The 21,820-nt window shown below is 31.0% G+C and overlaps 1 protein-coding gene across 1 annotated transcript in view; it reads left to right on the plus strand.

The window, feature by feature from the left end:
- Window positions 1–241: 241 nt before the first annotated feature.
- The window catches only part of MS3_00006715 (uncharacterized protein), a 47,076-nt gene continuing 25,497 nt past the window's right edge, over window positions 242–21,820 (plus strand). Inside the window, exons 1-6 of the mRNA XM_051214936.1 lie at window positions 242–490; window positions 2,766–3,238; window positions 4,612–4,684; window positions 8,394–8,435; window positions 13,330–13,378; window positions 18,840–19,924. Of these exons, the coding sequence (XP_051068121.1) occupies window positions 311–490; window positions 2,766–3,238; window positions 4,612–4,684; window positions 8,394–8,435; window positions 13,330–13,378; window positions 18,840–19,924 (1,902 nt within the window). The 5' untranslated portion in view covers window positions 242–310. The remainder of the gene's footprint in view (window positions 491–2,765; window positions 3,239–4,611; window positions 4,685–8,393; window positions 8,436–13,329; window positions 13,379–18,839; window positions 19,925–21,820) is intronic.

The raw sequence follows: 21,820 nt of genomic DNA on the forward strand, positions 1-21,820 counted from the left end.
TGGCGCACAGCCTTGTTTCGATAATATAAATGTTGCCATTGTGCCTCACCAAAGAGATAATTTTCAGACATTGGTCGATCGAATTGTGATACATAATAATATCAAAATAAGCTTGATGGTTTATTGCTTTAAATACTTGAAACTAGTCATATTTGTTGAAAATAGATTAATAGTCTCGAAACAAATGAAACTTCTTTGTTCAATTGTACATTTTTAACACTACCTTTGCTATTGTTGAGTTGTTTGTTTTTATAACTTATCTGCGGTATGAGCGTTTTTAACTGTTGTTATATGCTTTCAATGTCTGAGGATGATAAATGTTTATGACAAAAGCCCTAGTTACCGCACTTCTTTTCGAGCTGCCGACTTTTATTCCCTTTTATCAGCTTATGATGAAACAGTTAGTAGAAACCTTGGGATATCTCATAGTAGTCAAGATGATGTAAAGAAATCATTCGTTTTTCAAGGAAAAGTAAAAAACCCTAGAAAGGTGAGTTATATCCTAATATTCGATTTCACAGTTATATAAGTTATGAAGTGTTTTTGACAAGACGAGAATTGGTTAGATCTAATGAGATAAGCCTGAAGAGTAGTGACCGAAAATGTTTAGGACTATTATATGAGATTATGTTATTCATGCCTTATTCAAATTCACATTGATAAGAGCATAATAGAATAAATAAATGTTATAACCGATTTGATATCACATCGGTCACCGATGGTTTGACCTCACGTTATGAGTCCGTAATTCTTCGAATCTGAAGATCAAATACTGTTCATTATTAACTACATTAGGTCATTATTCCATAAAGGTAATTTTTTATGAACTGAAATTGTCAACACTAACAGATCATGTGGGCTTTTTCAGTCTGTAGCTGTTTGTGATAGTTCTGAAGCAACAGCTTACGGTGAGTCAAACACATTCCAGCGTAAGTGGGTCTAGCGAATTTGTTGAAAACATAGATCTTTTTTGTTATTCACTAAGACAAAAAACAATAACTAATCATAGTTATGTTGAAATTCAGTACATGTTTACTGTTCAAGGTACCAAAATTATTATTCCCAAAGGTAATTCCAAACACAGTGTTTCAAATTTTCTTCCCAAAATTATTAAGCAAAGTTGCTTTAAAACAATTTAGTATTAAAGTTAAGTAGATTTTTCATGTAGAGAATCATAAAGTAAAGGCCACAATGTTATTTATCATGTGCTAGTAATCAGTTAGGCGTTTCAATTGAAACAAGTCTGAGGACTAAATAAAATAGGTTTTAGGATGTTGGTAGGAAGTTGAAAAACTTCTTGTTGGTTGCCTGAAAATTGCTGTTAACATTTTTCCAAGGGCATTCGTAGAAGATGATGCTTTTGTCTCGAGCTTATTGGCTAAATTAACTGAGAATATTCTTATGACATTGTGCAGCATTGATAAAAAACGACCTTTGCTAAAACATTAATACTGGAATTTAAGACAATACATATCTATAGATTCTTTTATTGTCACTTCCGTTAATAATTGCTTTAGATGAATTTATAAACGAGAATTCTCAGATTTTGACTTTTGTCTTTGACAGCTCAGTTTGATTCGAATTTTGAGCTTAGCCATCTACCTTCATAATGAAATGTGGGCATTAATTTCCAGGAAGATTGTTTCAAAAATAATCCATCGAAATTGAAACAACATCTTTCTGTACAGCTAAACTTGCAAGCATTTGTTAAAAGTCATCAGGATGACGTTGTTGGACTTACTCTGTTTGGTACTAGGAGTTATGATAGGAATTGTGGCACAAGTTCACATAATTGCTCAATTAGTTTTATCTACCCGTTAATGTTTGCCGTTCGTATTCTTATAAAATATTGAAGTATATATAACAATCACCGATTAAAATAGAATTTTGAAAGCAAAGGTTTTAGTTTAACAATCCGAATTCAAATGTCACGCGTATAAAATTAGTACTGCATCTTTTTAATATGCCAAAAAGTCCTTAATTAGAATTTAGGCTGAAAACATTGATTATAACAGTTTCACATGATTTATTACTCATTTTTAATGTAAATTAATAATATCACGGAAAGCATTTACACTTGACAAAATTCTGTTTAATCTAAGATTTCGTCAAGTTGTATAGGTCTAGCAACAAGTATTTTATAGCAGGTGGATGTTCGTGCATCTAATCAACTGCTACTAATTTTTTTCCTGACTTACAGGCTTCTGAGTATTTTAAAGTTTGGTACCCTGTTTCACATACTGTTTGTTTTTCACCACATGTTAAGATACATTGGCAGCTTTAAATCATTGCTTTGATTTTTATTTATCAATATACTGCAACTCAAATGTCGTGGGACAGAATTAACTGTTTGTCAAAAAACTACTTTAAACAGCGTTTAAGAGTTTTAAAGGGGGCGTTTGGTTAAGTGAAGGTAAATTAACGAATGTGGATATCTTCCTACTAAAGTAATCATGAAAACGACTTCATTGATTGCATTCGAAAACGTAATACTGTGTTAACTTTTCCTGATTAATTAAACATAGATTCTAGTTTTTTCGAGTCTGGAAGAATAAGGAGTCAGACGATGCAACCAGTTGTTATTTCCAAAATCTAGATTTTTCGCGCTCTAAAGAATTTTACTTTACATTTTGGTACTCATATCGGAAATCAATTTTTTGGTGATTTTAGAGATTTATAGCCAATATACAAAATAAAGGTAACTCATTAGATATTGCTATATTTACTAATGGTATTCATCTGTTACTTTGTTTTTCTTTTTACAGAACAAGGATGAAGGATCCTTTTCAAAAGAGATCAGTAGTTCTGACTATCATAAACCCAAAACGCTTCAACATTTATTAGTAAACAACGATGTTAAAGAGTATTCGAAACATAATCCTATAATTTTTAATGACCTTTGCCAACAAAGTCTAACAGGATTTAGTTGTTCACTTCCACAGGCACTGGAGAAAATTAGTTCTGACATACATAATACAAAGTTTTGGACTGATTTACAGACAAACAACAGTTTAAGTATAAACAAAGACTCGCCAAAATTTTCAAATAAACATCAAGTAAAATTGTTAGACCATTTAGAAAGTACAAGGGGGTCTAATATAGTAGTCAGACAAGTTGACGCGACTGCTGAAACGATGACTATTGGATTACCTAACTGTCGAGCTTTACCATCCGTCCAGAAAACACCTAGGATAATACGTGCAAGGATATTTTTTAATCAAATAAAAACTGGGTTAAAGTAAGCAGTCATCAGTTATTGTATTTGTTTCTGTAATCCTAATTATTATTTTATTTTAAGACATTCACTGTTCATTTGGATTTTATCAGGAACATCTGGGTTATAAAATAATTTATTTATTATTTAGCATGAATAAAAGTAGTTATTGGTTTCTTACCAGAGCTTACTCACTTAAATAAAACTAAATAAACTTCATTCAACTGAAATGCTGGAAAGCAAGCCGCATTACAATATGTATTATCTACTCCTATAATAACTTGGTTATTCACATCATCAATCAAAACTCTCGATATTTCACGGCATTTATATTTTTGTCATTTTTGACATTCACTCTTCAAAAGAGATAAACCATGATGGTTTCGTTTACATTTACGACGAACTAACTCCAACTAAATTACACTGACTAGAAAATGAAACACAAGCTTGTACGTGGAATTCACCTTCGCAAGGTGACTGATCATAATGGAAAGTGTTCGGAAGTACATTGGCAATTAGTAATTTTTGCTTGTATTAGTAATGCTACTGATAGTTGTAAGATTTTATGATTAAGATCTCATCATATCAGTACCATTAAACATGATGTTTAATAATCTTCGAATTTTAACTCAACCATGCCAAACCTAGTTTACATCTTGGACTTCTTCATCTTCAATAGTACATAATTTAAAAGTTCTATTATGTCAATATGTGTCGATTCTTGAGCTACATTTTGCGTCTTTTATTTCTGAAAAACGCAAACCATTTGGCTGCTATGACAATTCATTATTTTCAGTAACTGCGTCTTCTATATTAGGCTTACATATGTACAGATATGATTCGCGAGTCTCTTGTAGCATTTAACTTATGAATAGTATTCTGTTAACAATATTTGGTTGTGTTAGATTGTTTAATGATAGAGTTCTAACTCCCCTGAAATTTCCGTTTTATCAAACGTTCTTTAGCTTATTGTATACATTTCTAAGATGATCATTTGTAGCCGAACCAAAGATGAAGATTCAAAACGTCACATTTTTAAAGGTCGACAATTAATTTGGTGAAGGTTATCCTCTAACTGTAGGATTAATAAGTAAATTTTTTCCGTGGTTTATGTATTGACCAGATGATTTTTATGTATTCAAAAACTTAGTATCAACATACAACAGTTAACGTATTAAGATTCATATGGACGACATACAGCTTCCTGATCATTAACCTTACTTATCTGAAAATGTTGTCTAGGTTTCTTTAAAATAATATGCAATATTAAATAGTGTTTAAATAAAGTCAATAAATAACTAAATAGTAAGTTGTATTTTGATTCAAAAGGAGAGTTTGGTTTAAAGTGTCATTTTAATAATTACCATGATATAAACAATACTAGTTTTCCGTTTTAGGGAACATATTGAATGGCATACAACCCAATTACAACAAGCAGAATTAGACCAAGATGTAATATCAGCTAATAAGGTGAGTAATTGTTACTAATCCCTTGCTAAAAATGTAAACCGATCGTACTTGAAATAATGGAAAATTATTAAGTCTACTTCTACTATTACTACTAGTGTGACTGCTACTTCTATTATTATTATATTTCTTTACATGTTTGGATAGAATTTGGTTTATAACTTAATAGTATTGATTGTGATTACTTTTTTGTCGATGAATATAACATAAAAAGGTGACAGTCATGATAATTTTACGGCGAAATCCGAGAACTTCCATGTATACATGGATAGATTTATAATTTGATTGTATTTATAGATAACGCAAGAATACTGCCGTTATTCCAACCCAAAGCAACAGCTTAATCAGTATAAATCAAAACACACTACAAATTCCATTTGTGATATTAGATATTTTAATTAGTAAATGTGGATTTTACAGGGATCTGTTTTCAAGAAGAGCTTAAACAAAACGTTACTATGTGACTTAGGTTTTGAGAAATTTCAGAGATTTAGTTGATGGTAGAAGTCTTCCAAATGTGACAGATTCGGTGACCGTTAAGGTTAATAAGAAAGATTAATTTAATGAAAGTATCAGTCAGTCAAAATATCACTAAGATAAACGGGCAGTTGATACATTTTCAGAGTGTATTGACATAACTGCCTTAAGCAATTTAATAGGCTGTTTATTTAATTTCCAGGGTGTGTTGATCTACCAATATTAAGTTTGCTTTATTTTTCCCTTAAGTGTTATTTGCAACTTGCGTGGTTGTGCCAAACGTTTAGAATGCTGAAACAGTTAATCCCGATGAAAACCAAAAACTATTTTGTACACTTAGAGATTGCTTGAGGTCATGGCATTGAGCTCACTTATATCTAATTCACTTACTGTTATTTCGCCATTTTCTAAAAGAAATGACATTGTTTTTGAATATATAACATAGTATCTGACCCTGGTATGTATGTTCATACTATACATGTAATAGCCTTTTTTATTCGAGGCCTGAAATTTCCTTATATAGGATCAGCTCTTCAAAAACAGTTAAGATTTGTTTCAGGTAATAAGTCAAGTGGATAGATTCTCACACCCTAGATTCTAAAACTTGGATACTTTTACAAGGTGTTCCAAAAGGAGATAGGCTACTTTCGTCTTTTATTTATATAGGAAATAGGTAAAAAGTGAGTAGCGTTGATACCAATTTACTCAAAATATTTGTCTAGTAGAAGAGACTTCCGGGGCTGGTACTATGTGAGGCCCACATAGGCTATTCTAGCCTCTGAACAGATTAACCTATTCATTATACTCAAGCCACATTTTTACCGTCACTTATTCGCTTATCAACCTTAACTTTTTTACATGATCGTATGTGTGCTAATTACTTACCTTATTCATTATGTATCTGTAACTTATTTTGGTTTGACTACAAATATTGAGTAACGCTCGATAAAAACGAGTTAGCTCACTCACCTTTTCCACAGCGCGTCATTTCGTTTAGCGTCACCCTCCGATCAACTACTGTACGAAATGTATGTATTCAAAGATTCATTCTCGTATTTGACTTATTTAATTCCGTTATTCACCAACGCCATTTATGTCGATAATTGCATACGAGAATTGGCGACATGTATATTTCGATAACAAGCAGCAAACCATCTACCTGGAGTCAGATCCCAGGCCAATAAAATATAATGATGGACATTTCGAGCCTTTTTATTTGTAATTAATGTAATCCAAGGTTACTGAATATCAGTTTTGTTCAATATCATTTTGAACCTTTTCCTCTGTGTAACTCTTCCTACCACTGAATTCCAACATATTTCATTGTCACGTGGTAGTTCCTCTACTCAGTCCCTTATTTTTCAGTTCATCATGAATTATTTAACTAGGATAATTGATCAGCAGACGATTTTGCTTAGCTGGATATAAAAACCTGATGAGCATTGGTTGTATTATATTATGAGTGGTGATAATGAGATAACCAGTCATATGACTAACATGAAAAACAAGAATCAGAAGATCGTTGTGTCACAGTGTAGTTAATAATAACAGAATTCAAGCATTTCCGTTTCTTAATACTGAAGTATATTTTAAGAGCTAAGAAGACTATAGCAATTAGTAGCTCAAACTGTAAATGTAAAATCCTCTATAAATAAACAATTAACTGACATTTTTAAACGTTACTGTTTTACTTATTGAGACAGACGTTGCCTAACATTAGTGAAATTTGTCTCGACAGACCCAGTCGATTACATTTTAAGCTCTCGTCAACCAGTTTACTACCTATACGCATAATTTCAGTATTACTCGCCATAAATAACACTTGTGAGTGCACGTTACCAATCTACTTATGTTTTCAAAAGTCGTGGTTTGCAACTTTAGAGGCAATATAAAGAAAAATGGTGTCTAATTCACTCGGTAGTTGGTGACCGGATGGACATCTCACCTATCCCACAGGTAGTTTGAGTTGGCAACCAACCAGAGTAAATTCCGCATCCGTGGGGAGATTTCATCAGACACAGATTCATCAGGGATGGCCTAGATTGATAAAGCAATCAGCGTGTTCAGCATTTTATCTAATTTGGTCAAACTAGACTGGATATTATAAAGTTGCTTCGGAATATCCAAGTGATGAGCTCGAGTTAAGATAGCGCTATAAGTTCTGTAAAACTTTTATTAACATAGGCGATATCATTTATGCACATAAATACGTTTACTGATTCATTTTTAAGAAATCCCCAAAATAATCACTAAAAAAGTGCTTATATAATCTTAAATCCTTTTGTAATATTTTCATATATACTGTAAGTATAAGTATGTAAAAGTTACCAACTAACAAAATCATTGAAATTCAAATTATGCTAGTATCAGAGCCTTCACATTTTTTCAAATTGATCTCGAAGCATAAATCTAAAAAGAATAAAAATAATATAGAAATGTTTATATCATTATATATATATATATATATATATATATATATATATATATACATAATTATTTATTTATTAGATTATTTGGTTAAATTTTTAATGTTCTACTTTTTCCAAATACAAAGATGTATGAATGTTGATTAGCATAGTGTGATAGGTGTTTTTATACTTTAAAAAACGATAAATAAAATATTTTAGTTAAATTTAGTATACTTTATGTATGTGGAATAATAGAAAAAAAGAACACTATGCAAACCTACCTGAACACTTACAGTAAATAGAAATTACTAATTAATAGTTTTATAAATTCCTAATGATAGTAAATGACTCATTGACAATTTCTTATTTTAACATAATTCAATGATTTGTAGTTCTTCATAAGTAGAACAAATATTTTAATAAATTCTCAGTTTAAATCAATGATAAAATTATGCCTAAATATACTGACAAGTACAGCATACACAAAAGAAGATAGTGATTGTAAAGTTTGTAGATTGACGTACTGGTAATAAGTGATATTATTATTATTATTATTATTATTATTATTATTACTATTATTATTATTATATGGTTTCCTCCATGAGGAAGTCGACTTTTTCTCAAACGTTTACTTATTTTATAATAATCATAATAATGATAAATTAGTTAATGATGACGTAAAATAGAAATATCCAAAGTTACTTTGAAAAGAAATATTCTCAGAAACATTACTTTTTATTTACTTAAGTGACATTTTCATTATTTATATTATTTTTGCTTATATTTGTTATATTGTGTGCTTTCCCTTGTTCTTAAAATTTTTTCAGGCATTAGAAAATGTCAATCAATTACAGCATAGGTTGAATACAGTAAGCTATGCTACATTTTTCTATCATATTTTTTAGTTTCATTTATATTAATGTAGATAGGTTTTTAATCACTAAAAAGTATACCAGATAATACTTATATAAATGAGAGTATTTACTTGTTATAAAAGTGATGGAACTCATTGACCTAGTTAGCTCAATAAAGAATATAATTATGCACAATTAAGTGACCTACACTAAGTGTTGAACGTTTAGTATTGTCAATAAACAAATGTTGTAGATAAATCGATTTATTTGTATATGGTGTTGAGGGCTTTGTAATGCCAGAAATCGTTAGCTCGAAGTCCTCTGTGTAGTATGTTTCTGACAAAATGATGTGTTGGAATGCAGTTTTCCTTTTCTCTTAACTTTTCAATGTCTTCGTTAATTTATATTTCTATCAGTTCATACTTCGTGTTTTTTCCAGTATCTTTCGATTATTATAGATTATTCCTGTCTTACGATTCTATAGTAATCTGTGTGTATGTTTGTGATAAACCATCACGTATGATTTCGTATTATATTTTCATATAAGTCTATTAAGTAATATCGAGTGTGATTTTATTTACACAAAAAAGAGTCATAAATAAGGTTGCAACAGTTAACTCATTTGACATATGGTAGTAATAATTAGAATAGTTAAGAATATTTCCACGATGTTGAACGTAGAAAATCAATATCTACTCTATAGACTTTTGATAAATGAAATTTTTCCCACAAGCAGATAATGTGATTTTGAAAGAAATGCTCTTTATCGTAATTTTAACTTCATTAACTTGTCAAATTGTATTGATGAAGTTTCTTGGAGTGCTTAAAAACTACTGAGTCATGTCAAGCCATACATATTTAATTCTACGGAAGACAACAAGTGAATTCGTATATCAGTAAATGTTTACCATCGTGTAGTTTGTACATGTACTTAGTGGTATAACGAGATTATAAAGACTTTAACAACTGAACTCAGTAAGCTAAGGACAGCGTATTTACAACGAAGCCTAAAGGTCAAATGTTCAGTCAAACATGTAGTTGTGACTGCACATTACTGAGTAATCCTGTACCAGAAAAAATACCTGCCCTGTGTTTCTAGTTTTTATTGGTTATCTAAGTAAATAAAGACCATTCGTAAAGTAAGTTCACTTCAAACTGAACAATTTTGACTAACCCTTTAGTTTAATAATGAGATTTATTTAATTTTCCTACCGCATGACTTTTGACTTAATTATATTGCTTTAAGCATAAACGTAAAAGGAATTATTTCAGTGGTAGGTAGTAAGGTTAAAAAATCTAAGACACAATTGACAAGAACTTGCTTATTTTTATAAATTGATGTTCACCCTATAGTTGGTCAATGTAGTATAAATAAATAATGAAACGCTGTAATAGAAGCACAACTATTGAATGTATTAGAAAGTCGATCACTGTGACACGAAACTACTTATATTTCATCTCCATCTAACTGCTCAACTTTTTTTTCTGTTCTAGTTTCTGACACGGTTTTAACTTAGATTGATTCATTACTGCTTTTTATTAAATCTTATTAGCTATATTATTGTGATCTATATTGACTCAATTCTATGTTCTCTGTCTTATTATATGTCATCGTATATATATTAAAGCAAACAGTAAATAAATTGAATTCTCAATAACTGATTCCGAAATTTATAATCATGCTGATGTATAAATAACATGAATATTACCATTTAAAGGATTATCTAAAGTCAACATTCCTTTCAGCGTATCAAATATTAATGGATAGATACTGTCTTCTATTTTGTACCTGTATGTTATACAAGTTATCATTTAAGAAGATAAAAGTTTACATAACTGTATAGTGAAGTATTGATATACCACTGAGTTGACTAATTTCAAATGAAAGAGAATTACTCATATTACCTCGACATTGTATGATAATCAGGTGGTGTCAGAGTGGATACATTGCACGATGTCGTTATATGGTCAAACCACATATAAATTGAGAGCAAGGAAGAATAACTATAGTAGAAAAATAACAAAAATTCATTTGTTTCATCGATTTTCTTCAACTGTTTAGCGCTTGGAAGTTTAATATTAATTATTTAGGAATAAAACAGCATTCGTCCGTTTCAGGAGAAAAGTCGGAATTAAATTTGAGTTTGACGTGTTGATGTAGGTTAACAAACAACGAGGAATGATTGAAAAATGAGTTTAAACAGTAGTCTATCTACAAATCAAATGTATAAATATTCTAGGAGATAAAACTGATAAGTGTAAGGAATCGATAGTCTTCAAATCAGAAGGTTAATGTCAGGGTTTATGTAATGCTGAAAATGAAATTAATTATCTCAGTGAAGTTCGGATAAGAATCAAAATATCAGATGCTATAACTAAGATGATAGAAAAAATTATGATTCTACGTTTACGCAATGTTCACCGCCTTCGCAACATACAGCATCTATATATGCTGCAGTCTAACGCTCTGAATTTGTTTGAAATTTACTTAAGTCTGTTAAACGGATTTGGCCTTTTTTTCGGTTTCTTCTAATTCGTACATGCAACGATATAAACCATGAACTATAATGGCTAGTGGTCATATTGCAACTTCGTTGAAATACATTTGTCAATAATAAAGACTAAATAAACATAAGGTTAGTTAATACTCAGGGATTAATGGTAGGAGAACTTCTTAACACTTAATACACACAATCAATTGACTATAATAGAATAAATAACTTCTTGATTAAAGAACAGTCAATTTTAAAATAAATTTATATTCTTAATTCTGTTCATTAGCTATTCTTTTCTCACATTTCACTCTTTTTTAAAAGAATAACCTTTCTTTAAATATGCATGTTAATATAAATACATATCCATTAAACAATGATAAATCATACATGATTGTTGTACTAGATGCACAGAGCAAGTATGACTTTAAAAAATTCAATTCATCATAGAACTGATATAATTCGTTATTAGGACGAATTTTTGGGCAGCGTTAAACGATAAAACTATTTATAGTAAACATATTATACATTTGGTAAAAATTATGTATTTATTTATACCTGTTCGGAAATTATTGATGTTTTTTATTATTGCCTATATGGCGCGCCCTGTAACGAAATATACTTCAATTTTATGGTTTCATTAACTTGCTGTAGTTTAAAGATGGTAATATTTTAATCAAAAGTACACCATGAATCTTGACTAGAATAATAATGAAGCTACATTTAATATTTACACATACTCATACTATTTAAAAAAACTTGAGTACTTTTACAAGGAAATAATTAAAAGATCAAATTATACACATATGTACATATATTTATTGATTTTTAGTTGCGAATCGAACCGTATAAATAGTAGATCAAAGACTGTTGTGAATTAGTTAATTTTATTCATTTTTCATTTAGGTCAAGTTGTAATTAAGTAGAGGAAGAAAAAGTATCGATCATTAGAGTTTGATTTCTTTTTTCTTAATGATGTCGAATTCATATGCATTTGTATTTGCAATGACCTAGAATATCACCTTGGTTACAGTCTTGTGACTGATCACTGTGTATAATACAGTTAGTTATAGAAAATGCCAGTGAAAGTTCCAATAATTTGAAAGTTTTTTATAGTACAACACTCAGTGATATCAGTTTAAATTGTCGAACGAGTGTTAGTTTCCATGATATGATGCGTACTCTATTAGACCTACATCATACAACGTATTTTATCGATCATTTTAAATACTTAGTACTAAACTTAAGTTAGTAATATGAATAAATTTTCAATTTCATAAAAGGTATCTTCTAACTAGTTGAATGTCCACATAAGTTAAGTGGACTATTTTAACTTCGCTTCGAGAATCATGTAGCCTGTTCATTAACAAAAAACGCTCCTATGCATAGCTTAAAGTAGTCTTTAAAATAAATTTAATGTAGATAAAAGTGAGCATTCAGCAGGTGATTTGGAAGATAAAGACAACATATGACTGAAGAATCTGGAGTTTCTTTTGTCACATAGCTTCACTTAATAATTTTTTGGAAAAACGTGGTTCCCATATATGTCAATACCACATTTTCATAAGTCTATCTTTATATAGTATTAGAAACATATGACAGAAAGGATTTGAATTTGGTCATTACTGTCATTTATTATAAAATTTGAAACATGTAGGTTTTAAATCTGTGATTTTAAAGTTCTCGATCAATCACCAAAAATACAGAAATAAAACATCTCTAGCCCCTATTTGTCTACTTTTGCCGGTTGACTTTGAAACTTCGTGAGTAGAAATATAAGGCTTTATACGTCTGAACAATAACTTGCCGACTTTGCCACAATTATCCGACTAACTGTCCCATATAACTTGGAAAAATGTTTCACCTTATTTTCTAATAAATTGTTTTAAATTACACTTGTCTAAAATGACATTCCTACATTTCAATATTAACACGCATAAAAACATAGTGTAAACAAAAACATATATTCTCAGAACAGACTTTTTAACAAACAGATACATCATGATGAAATGTATTTTCGTGATTAATCAGAAATTTGGATCGCTAGCTGTTTATGGTTTAGCTCGTATATACTCCGATTAATAAAACGAAAAAATCTAAACAAAGAAATATTCGATGTCTGGCGAAAAATGTAAAACGAAAACGAGAATGAGCTAATTGCATTACTTTGGGTGTTTCACAGTTCATAAAGTGTTAGGTACTCAAAGTTATTTAAGCTTAATGAGATGTAGGCAAACAATGTATTATGCAAAACTATGACTGTAAGTAAAGTTTCAACCCATTCATTGATTATTTTTTAATATCGTCTGTGTAATATAAACGGAACAGTGCTATTAACTGAAATGTAGTTTCTTTTCCCAAAGTAATATAAATTTATGTTTTGATAATCCACATCATATTTTTATGCTTGCTTTTAGATTCGTTGTCTTGAACATGAATATATGAAACATTGGAAGCTATACAGAGGTAAGCGGATCGAAAACGTTCCTATCTAATTAGTTTATGAACATTTTAGACAAAAGTTTCTGGGTTTTATTCTATACAAACCTGTAAAGAAATATTTGCGATAAAATATAAGATCATAAATGTACAGTATTTTACAAAATATTCATTAGTTGCAGAAAGTACTAATATGAACCAACTAATCTGACAGAGATCATGAAACGATTGATGTTAGACCACCACCTTTAGAAACCTGGAAGCACTGAACGGCCGTTTCGTCCTACTGTGGGACTCCTCAGCAGTGCGCATCCACGATCCCGCTCGCGGGATTCGAACCCAGGGCCTTCTGTCTCGCGCGCGAACGCCTAACCCCATACTAGTAATCAACATATGCTTACTAGTGACTAGCTTCGTGAGGGAATTCTCGGAGTTCTAGTGAGAAGCCGTGACCAGTCGAGCTAATCCATGTCGGGTAGAGACAGGTATCTACCTCAGTACAACGGAAGTTGGTCGCGCAATTTCGTGGATTGGTTGGGGTTAGACACTATCACCATTGGATGCCGGCTCAGTGGTCCAGTTGGTTAAGTGTTCGCGTGCGAGACCGAAGGCTCTGGGTTCGAATCCCACGAGCGGGATCGTGGATGCGCACTGCTGAGGAGTCTTACAATACGACGAAACGGCCGTTCAGTGATTCCAGGTTTCTGAAGGTGGTGGTCTAATATCAATCGGTTCATGATCTCAATCAAAAACTTAATAATCTCCACAACCCCTATACTAGTAATCTGACAGAGTTACATGTACATACAGTATTTTAAGTTAATGTATGCTTGTTTAGTCTCTCTTAATACTTATCATCTTATTGTTTATACGTTTCATTTACTGTTGAGTAATTTTCTATACATTACTAGGAATTAAGACAACTTGACTCGATGTACATTTGTAAAAGGTCCTATACCATTGAATATATATTATTATTGTTATATTTTCACTTTTATGGAACAACAAAAAGTAAGAGCTGATTTGAAGAATTCATAAGTTTAAAACAACTGTGAGAAATTAGTCTATTATAGTCAAACTAAAGTTTAATGTTTAAAAGACCTTTTGCCAAAAATTCTTATCAATAGAGAGTGCATAAGAGAGTAGAAAAAAGACAATTTTTTGTTTCTTAAGTTGCTCATAGTTTAGAAATTACCTGGTTAATAGGTAAGTGGTCAATATATATAAGAATGTTTGTAAAAGCATGCGCATAAAGATTTACAAGTAACCGATGGGGTACCATTGTTTACAGGTTATTTTAGATTATCATTTATGTTTTCTTGGTGTAACATTACAAAATTCAAGAGTTCCACCGAGAAGGCTGTGGTTTAATACTAAAAGAATGATATACACTTGCGAAATAATGTAGGCTTAATTTTTAAAATGTTCGTCGGTATGCACCCATATAATTGCACATTCCAGTATTGTACTTATCTTGTAAGTATCAAGCTATTTTAGAAATGTATTTACAATTTTTTCTATTTATTCGGTGTTTAATGTCTAACACTTTGCAGTGCTTCATATATGTTCTGTTGATTTCCATTATTTATTTCGGTATATTTTACAAATAACTATCGTTAGGACGAGATATTTTTATGGAGAATATAAAAAATACTAAGCGGAAGAAGTTCCATTTTTGTCCAATGAATAAGTGGAACAAATTTACAATGCACTGTGAGCACGTAAAATACCAAAAGGTAGATTTATTTACGAATTGAGTGAAACCCACTGTTTTTACTTATTAAGTCTCTTTCGTTATTGAATACCATAAAGGAGTTCGAAACAAGAGATGCTAGGTTTGAGATTCAAAGGGAATAGAAACACAGATAATAATATACGACTGAAGGGCTTAAAACAAGACTAAATGGTCTTTCTGAGTTCTATTGTAAAACACTATCGAAAATATAATCAACATTTAAAATTAAAGACGTTTGAGCCATCCGGTTAAAATATCCACATACTAATAGAAAGTCATAATCTCAGTCCAATATCGATTGTCAGTAACAGTTTCCGAAGTAATAAAAAGAAGGTAGCGAAAAATAAAATAATGTGACTATGCTCTCATCGATGGTTAACGTCATGGTTTCAAAAGAGAGCTATTTCAGAAAAAGGAAAGCTTTATAAAGTTTTTGACTTAAGAAGAGATTTCATTTATTTAATATATAAGAACGTTTAGAACATTAATAATCTGTTCTGAAACAGCTAACCTGCAACAGCATAAATGTAGATCACCACCTATTTCTGACCTTTATTAAACCAATAGATGTAACTTCACAAGAAATGTCAGACAGTACTCTCATGATTAAAAATCTCCGCAGAAATAATGTCAATTTTTATCACTTTGTAAAGTTTCTCAATAAGGATAAAGCATAATTGGAATAAGAAGATTAGTCACATACTGGTATGAATGAAGCAGCATTCATCTATTATATATATTCTATAAATGTTTGCATCTTATGTCATAAAAGAACATTCGTGTTAAAGAAAATGATAACTAGTAAAGCATGTTAGACCAAAAGTGATGAATAAAAGTTTACTTACCTAAGCTATTGATAAAAATAAATTGTCTACTAATAGATGGGTCCTTTATGTAGGGCATGGGATGGACAATTAAAACTAGATTTTACCGATTATAAACTTTATAGTGACAAATAAGGATGAGGACTAGGTGAGAAAAAATTATTCTTTTTTTCTTTAAATACTACATAATATCACTATGGCTTTCCAAAAAGTCTTTCATATCTCACAGGAGTAAAACGTTTTAAAAACATCTCACTAATCTAAAACTACGTTAATGACATTTTTGATAGTCACATTTCATTAGAGATATGAGCAAATATACTTGAAAGGGATTGCTGATGGTAACAATGTTATCGATGGTAGTTTGACTGACTTAATCTTAATCCCAATACATATATATATCACAAAGAACTCATTATTTGATTTTAAAAAATGCTGAATATAATATATGTTCATTCGGAAATCAATGATTGAAGGAATAAGTTTTCAACAGTTGCTTTTCCTAATTATAATAAACATTTTTTTTATTATAACATATATTCCAAGACAAGCCTAGACCCTTTAAGCAAGAGTAGTCGGTACGAATATTGCTTTACAATAAATTGAGTATTCTCATTCCTAAATATGATTCTGAATAATATATACAAATGTACACAGTTACTCTTCATCAACATTGAACGAGTTTTAAAGCCAAATATAAGTAATCCAGAAAAGTACATTTAACTTCACTTTTACCGATATTCTACTTCTCTCCGTATCTTATCTTTCCCTTCTTGTGCCGGAATAAACTTATTATTCCATAGCATGTAATTATCGTAATAATCCTGATAACACATCTCTACCGTCTTTTATTATATCCAGTAATTTTGCTTGTACTGATTTTATCTAACAGTCTAATAAAAATCTTTTTTTACGACAGGACTAACACATACACCTTTTCAATATAGTGAAAACTCCCATTTCTTACATAATTACGTCTGTTACCCCTCGTGAAAAAGCATAGGCCACTCACCAGCATTCTCCATTGAACTCTGTCTTGAGCAATCCTTTCTAATTGCTTCCAGTTGTTATTCATCCTTTTGATGTATGCTTCCAATTCTCTACGCAGTGTGTTCTTTGGTCTTCCTCTTTGCTGTTTCCCTCCAGCATTTCAAATTGGCTCTTGATTTGTGATGCAATTTGGTGATTTCCTCAATGTATGTCCTATCCACTTCCAGTATCCTTTCTTAATTTTCTCTTCAAATGGAAGTTGGTTTGTGCTCTTCAACAGTAGGCTATTGCTGATGAAATCCGGCCAACAGACACTGAGTATCTTGCGTAGACAATTGTCCATAAATACTTCTACATTTTTTTATGATGGTTGTAGTAGTTCTTTAATTATCAGTTCCGTACAGTAGAACTGTCTTGGCGTTCGTATTGAAGATTCTGACTTTGATATTGGTTGACGGTTGTTTTGAGTTCCATACGTTCTTCGAATGTGGGAGTGCAGCCCTTGCTTTGCCAATCCTTACATTTACGTTTGCATCGGATCCTCCTTGTTCATCGATGATGCTGTCCAGGTGCGTGAAAGTTTCCATCTCTTCCAGAGTTTCTTCATCAAGTGTGATTGAATTGGTGTTCTCCGTGTTGTATTTGAGGATCTTGGTTTTCCCCTTGTGTAAGTAAGCAGAGACTGCTGCTACATTAGTAATCTAGAAGAGCTACAAGCGGACTTATTTAACTCATATTTGTCAAGAAATAAACGTTTTTCAATCTTTTGAATTTCGAATCTCTTTTATTTGTATGATATATAGCAACAGGTTATTCAATTCTAATTACATACAAATCCAAAATTAGCACCAGCCAATGGTATGTTTGTCCAATACTTCGTGTTGATAAAATTCTATAGACTAGGTTGAAATATGCCCGGTAATCTTAATGACTCTATATTACCTAGATTATGATTTAATGATTAAGGGCTTAATACAATCTATAGGAAGTCTTACACCCGAGTTTCTCTCTAGTTATTACTTGTCAGCAAGAGATTTCTTCAATCCTGTAACATTTGAACCCACAATGCCCAATGAAAAGTTATCAAACCATCTAAAAACAGTTTTATTATTTATTGTTCATTTGAATCATTTGTGAAGATTAGTTCATTTTGAGAATAGTTTACGTCTCAGACCGGTATCAGATAAAGAACCACGTGAAATGGGTATGCACTAAACAGTTCTTTCATACTGGCTTATAACTACTCAGCGGTGTCCATTAATGGCAGCACACATCATCGATCTAAATGCATAGTATTAGTAATCCAGTTGACTGTAATTTATTGACATCGATTTACAAATAAAACCATTCCACTTGGGCTTGATATCACGTAGGTTATGTGTGCTCAATATTGAAAAGTCTCAAATTAAGATCAGTCACTGTCCAGGACTACTTACGTTTTTCAATGATCTCTCACATTATGTCTGTTTGTGGTGAAAACTATCTTTAGCTATAAGCAGAGATGGATGACGGCTAGCAATGCAGTCCAGAATGCGCATTTTGTCCTATTTGCGGCTCGTCAGCCGGATGTACCTGAATCTCAGAGTTGGTGATTACTTCGTAACTCTAACTCAATACCGTTCACTTCAAAGGCCGTCGAGTTATCTACTAGTAGCTCTGCTTAAAATACTTGTGACTTAAGGCAATATCGAGGCAATCCGCACAAGATTCACATATGTTGATGAGAGACTGACCGATTGCTATCCTAAACATCAACTGAAAGGTTCAAACAACCAATAAAAGAAATGAATTATCTTCAACCATCTTATCTAGTTGACTTTATACTGAGTAAATTTATAAGACAAATATATACCTATAACTTTATTGTTTTAAATAGTGACTTTTTTGTTTCGTACAAATTAAAATATCTAAATTTTCTTTTTTGGTATTTGTCTCGTAGAAATCCGAGCACGTTCACAAGGTGAATTTTATTGTGATCAAGTTAACAGTGGTAGTAGTGGAAGTGGCAAAAGTGGTGAAGAAAGTATTCAGTTAAGTCAGTGTTCAACAAATATGAACAATTCATCACTTTTATCTAAAAATAAACTAAGCAAATCAACATTAGCTTTAACTGGATTTAATGGATCAGATCATATTCAACCATCAACTACCACTGTCAATACAACTAATCCCTTTCAAAATCATTCTCACCATAATAATAATAGCATTTGCGACACAACAAATTATTTACCAACCATAATAGAAAAACGTCCAAAATATTCTTCCTTATTGAATTTAATACGACATAAATCAAAGAAAACGACAAATAATTATTTATTACAAAATGAAAATCGTCCACGTGCTGCTACAACAGCATCACCTGTAACAACAACTGCGGTAGATCAGAAGCATTCATTCTTACACTTGAATAGATCAAGTAATTTAGATTTAACAACAACTCATATACCATTGAAAAAATCTGCTACTCTATTAACTCATAACAATAATAGCCATTACAATAAGGGGTTAAGTAAATCCAGGAGTAGTGCACGTGATTTAGTAACTAATGATGCTAGTTTTAAACAGCAACAAGAAGTTTTATTGAAACGTTTATGTCAAATAGAAGCTCAAACAGAATATTTATCTGGTACACTGATATGCGAAGTGATTGGAGTCAGTGGCTCAGTCTCCTCGTTATCAAAAGATGTTTTCAGGATATCACTTAAATATGATACACCAGTGTTGTCTTCAATATATGAACTAAAAAGTGATAAGGAATTGCCAGATGTTGAACCACTGTATACATCAACTGTTCCTTTAAACCAGAAAGGTGGTTCAAATGATAAATGGACAATTACTGGTCGTCTCTTTTCTTCTTCATCACTTTCTCCCTCCTCTTCTGCACAGATTTCTAATTCGTCGAAATCGTCAGCTCACTTCCAAGCAACTTACTTAAATGATGTAAATTTAAAATTTCCTGAACAAAAATGGGATCAAACTAAGCATATTTTTAGTCCAACAATTGGTGATGTATTAACAATAAAAGTGAGATATCAGCATTTATGACTTTTTATGGCATATCTATTCAGTCTCATAGGTTTTTAGTGAATCACAAGTAAACTAGAACTATCAGTTATATTTATTAGCATCTAGTTATATAACAGTCTAAAATGTTCACACTCAATTATATAGGAATAGCTTTAAAGTACTTTAATACTTCTCGAAAATTAAGTCGAAATGTTAGTTGTTTAGCTTGTTGATATGTATGTATAAGCAAGTAAAATCTGTCGATTAAGCATTTCTTTCTCAAATATATCAATATTATGCAAATACCACATTGACTTAGTAACAAAAGTCAATTCATAAAATCACCTTGTCTGTAATAAATTTTAACTTACTATTCATAAAATGACAAGCGCTACATAGTATGAAATATAGTTTTTCACAATTAAAATAAAGTGTTAAATATTGTAGTTGAATAGTAATAGCTCTAAAGAACTTTTTCAAGAGATGTGACAATAAATTCTTTATTATTTTTATCAGTCTATCTATTTTAAACCATAAGTTTAGAAAGAACAATTTCATACTTACGAGTGTTGATTTTAGTCATTAATTTCAAAGCAAACCTTTCTGGACAACAGTTTTTAACAAAATATCACTAGAAAACTGAACTTCGTCTTCTAAATTGTCAAGTAATCAGAGAAACTAAATGTTTTCATAATAAAAATGACTAAACTTTCTTTGGTGTACAAGAGGATCTAACTGTGACAACTCAAAAGTTGAGTTTTCCCAACAGGATTTCACCAAATAAATTTTTCTATTCATTCATAATTACATCTCTTTAACATTGTACGTGATAAAAGAATAAATGTAGTCAATGACGTATTGCTAATTATCCAGCGTGAACTTACAGGTGTCTCTAAGTAATTTATTTTGGACATTGTGGATACTTTGGCTAGTTATTTTTTTCATTTCTTTTTATGAATTCTTTCTAAGGTAACTGTTTTCTTTAGATCGTGAAACGGGTCTGTTGACTAGTCTAGCCCTAATCATACATATAAACTGTAGTTGATAATGAAACTAGACGACTTAACCAAAGTTCAAAATCTAGGAAGTTCAAGATTTTTCATCGTAAAAAGCCATGGAATCATAGGATTTTTCCTGCTTTCTCAATTTTTAAACATTTTTCACCTAAATGTAACTTCAAAGAAAGGCATTAAAAGGTCTGTACCGTTACTAAAATTTTCAAAACTTAGTGGCTAAGTGATTTCATTATGAAGCAATGCTTTAAATCAACGTGAATGACATTCATTCATGCTTTTGTTGAATGAATTACGAAGAAATGTTTGAAAAAATCAATCACTCTCTGCCTGTTATCTAGAATTTTAGTAGCTAAAAAAATCAAACATAAAACTTGGACTGAAAAATTAAGTGTATAAGTGTGTGATGATAATCAGTTATGCTAATCAATAAAGAAAAACAGCACCCTTGTAAAAATTTTCATATATCTTGAATATTATGACTTTTTAAAGATAAGTGTGGTCAAGATATAATCACATCTGAGGTTGTTGTACCAGAAAAGTTCAAAGGTATTGTCCTTGATCTTACCTTTTCCTATCCACTGGTAAAGTACTTAAATTTTATAATCATTTAAAAAAGTGAATATTAAGGTAAAATCTTGTAAAAAAAATAACGGTGTGCTAGAAATTAAAATTGTACGCTTTCACAAGGTGAGTTAGGAATGACGATAAATAGTTTTCGTTACCTATTTAATGAATGTTGACAACTAGAAAATATATCAGGTATTTCCGTGTCACAACCAGTCTCAGTTGTTTTTAATAATTATTACATAGTGCATTTTTACGATGGCTAGCGTAATAAAGTACAAATAAGAGAAATATTCAGTGTATAAAATAAGATTTAGGTGTTACATGTTGAAAA

The sequence above is a fragment of the Schistosoma haematobium genome, chromosome 2 (assembly GCF_000699445.3).
Source record: "Schistosoma haematobium chromosome 2, whole genome shotgun sequence".
Taxonomy (NCBI): Eukaryota; Metazoa; Platyhelminthes; class Trematoda; order Strigeidida; family Schistosomatidae; genus Schistosoma; species Schistosoma haematobium.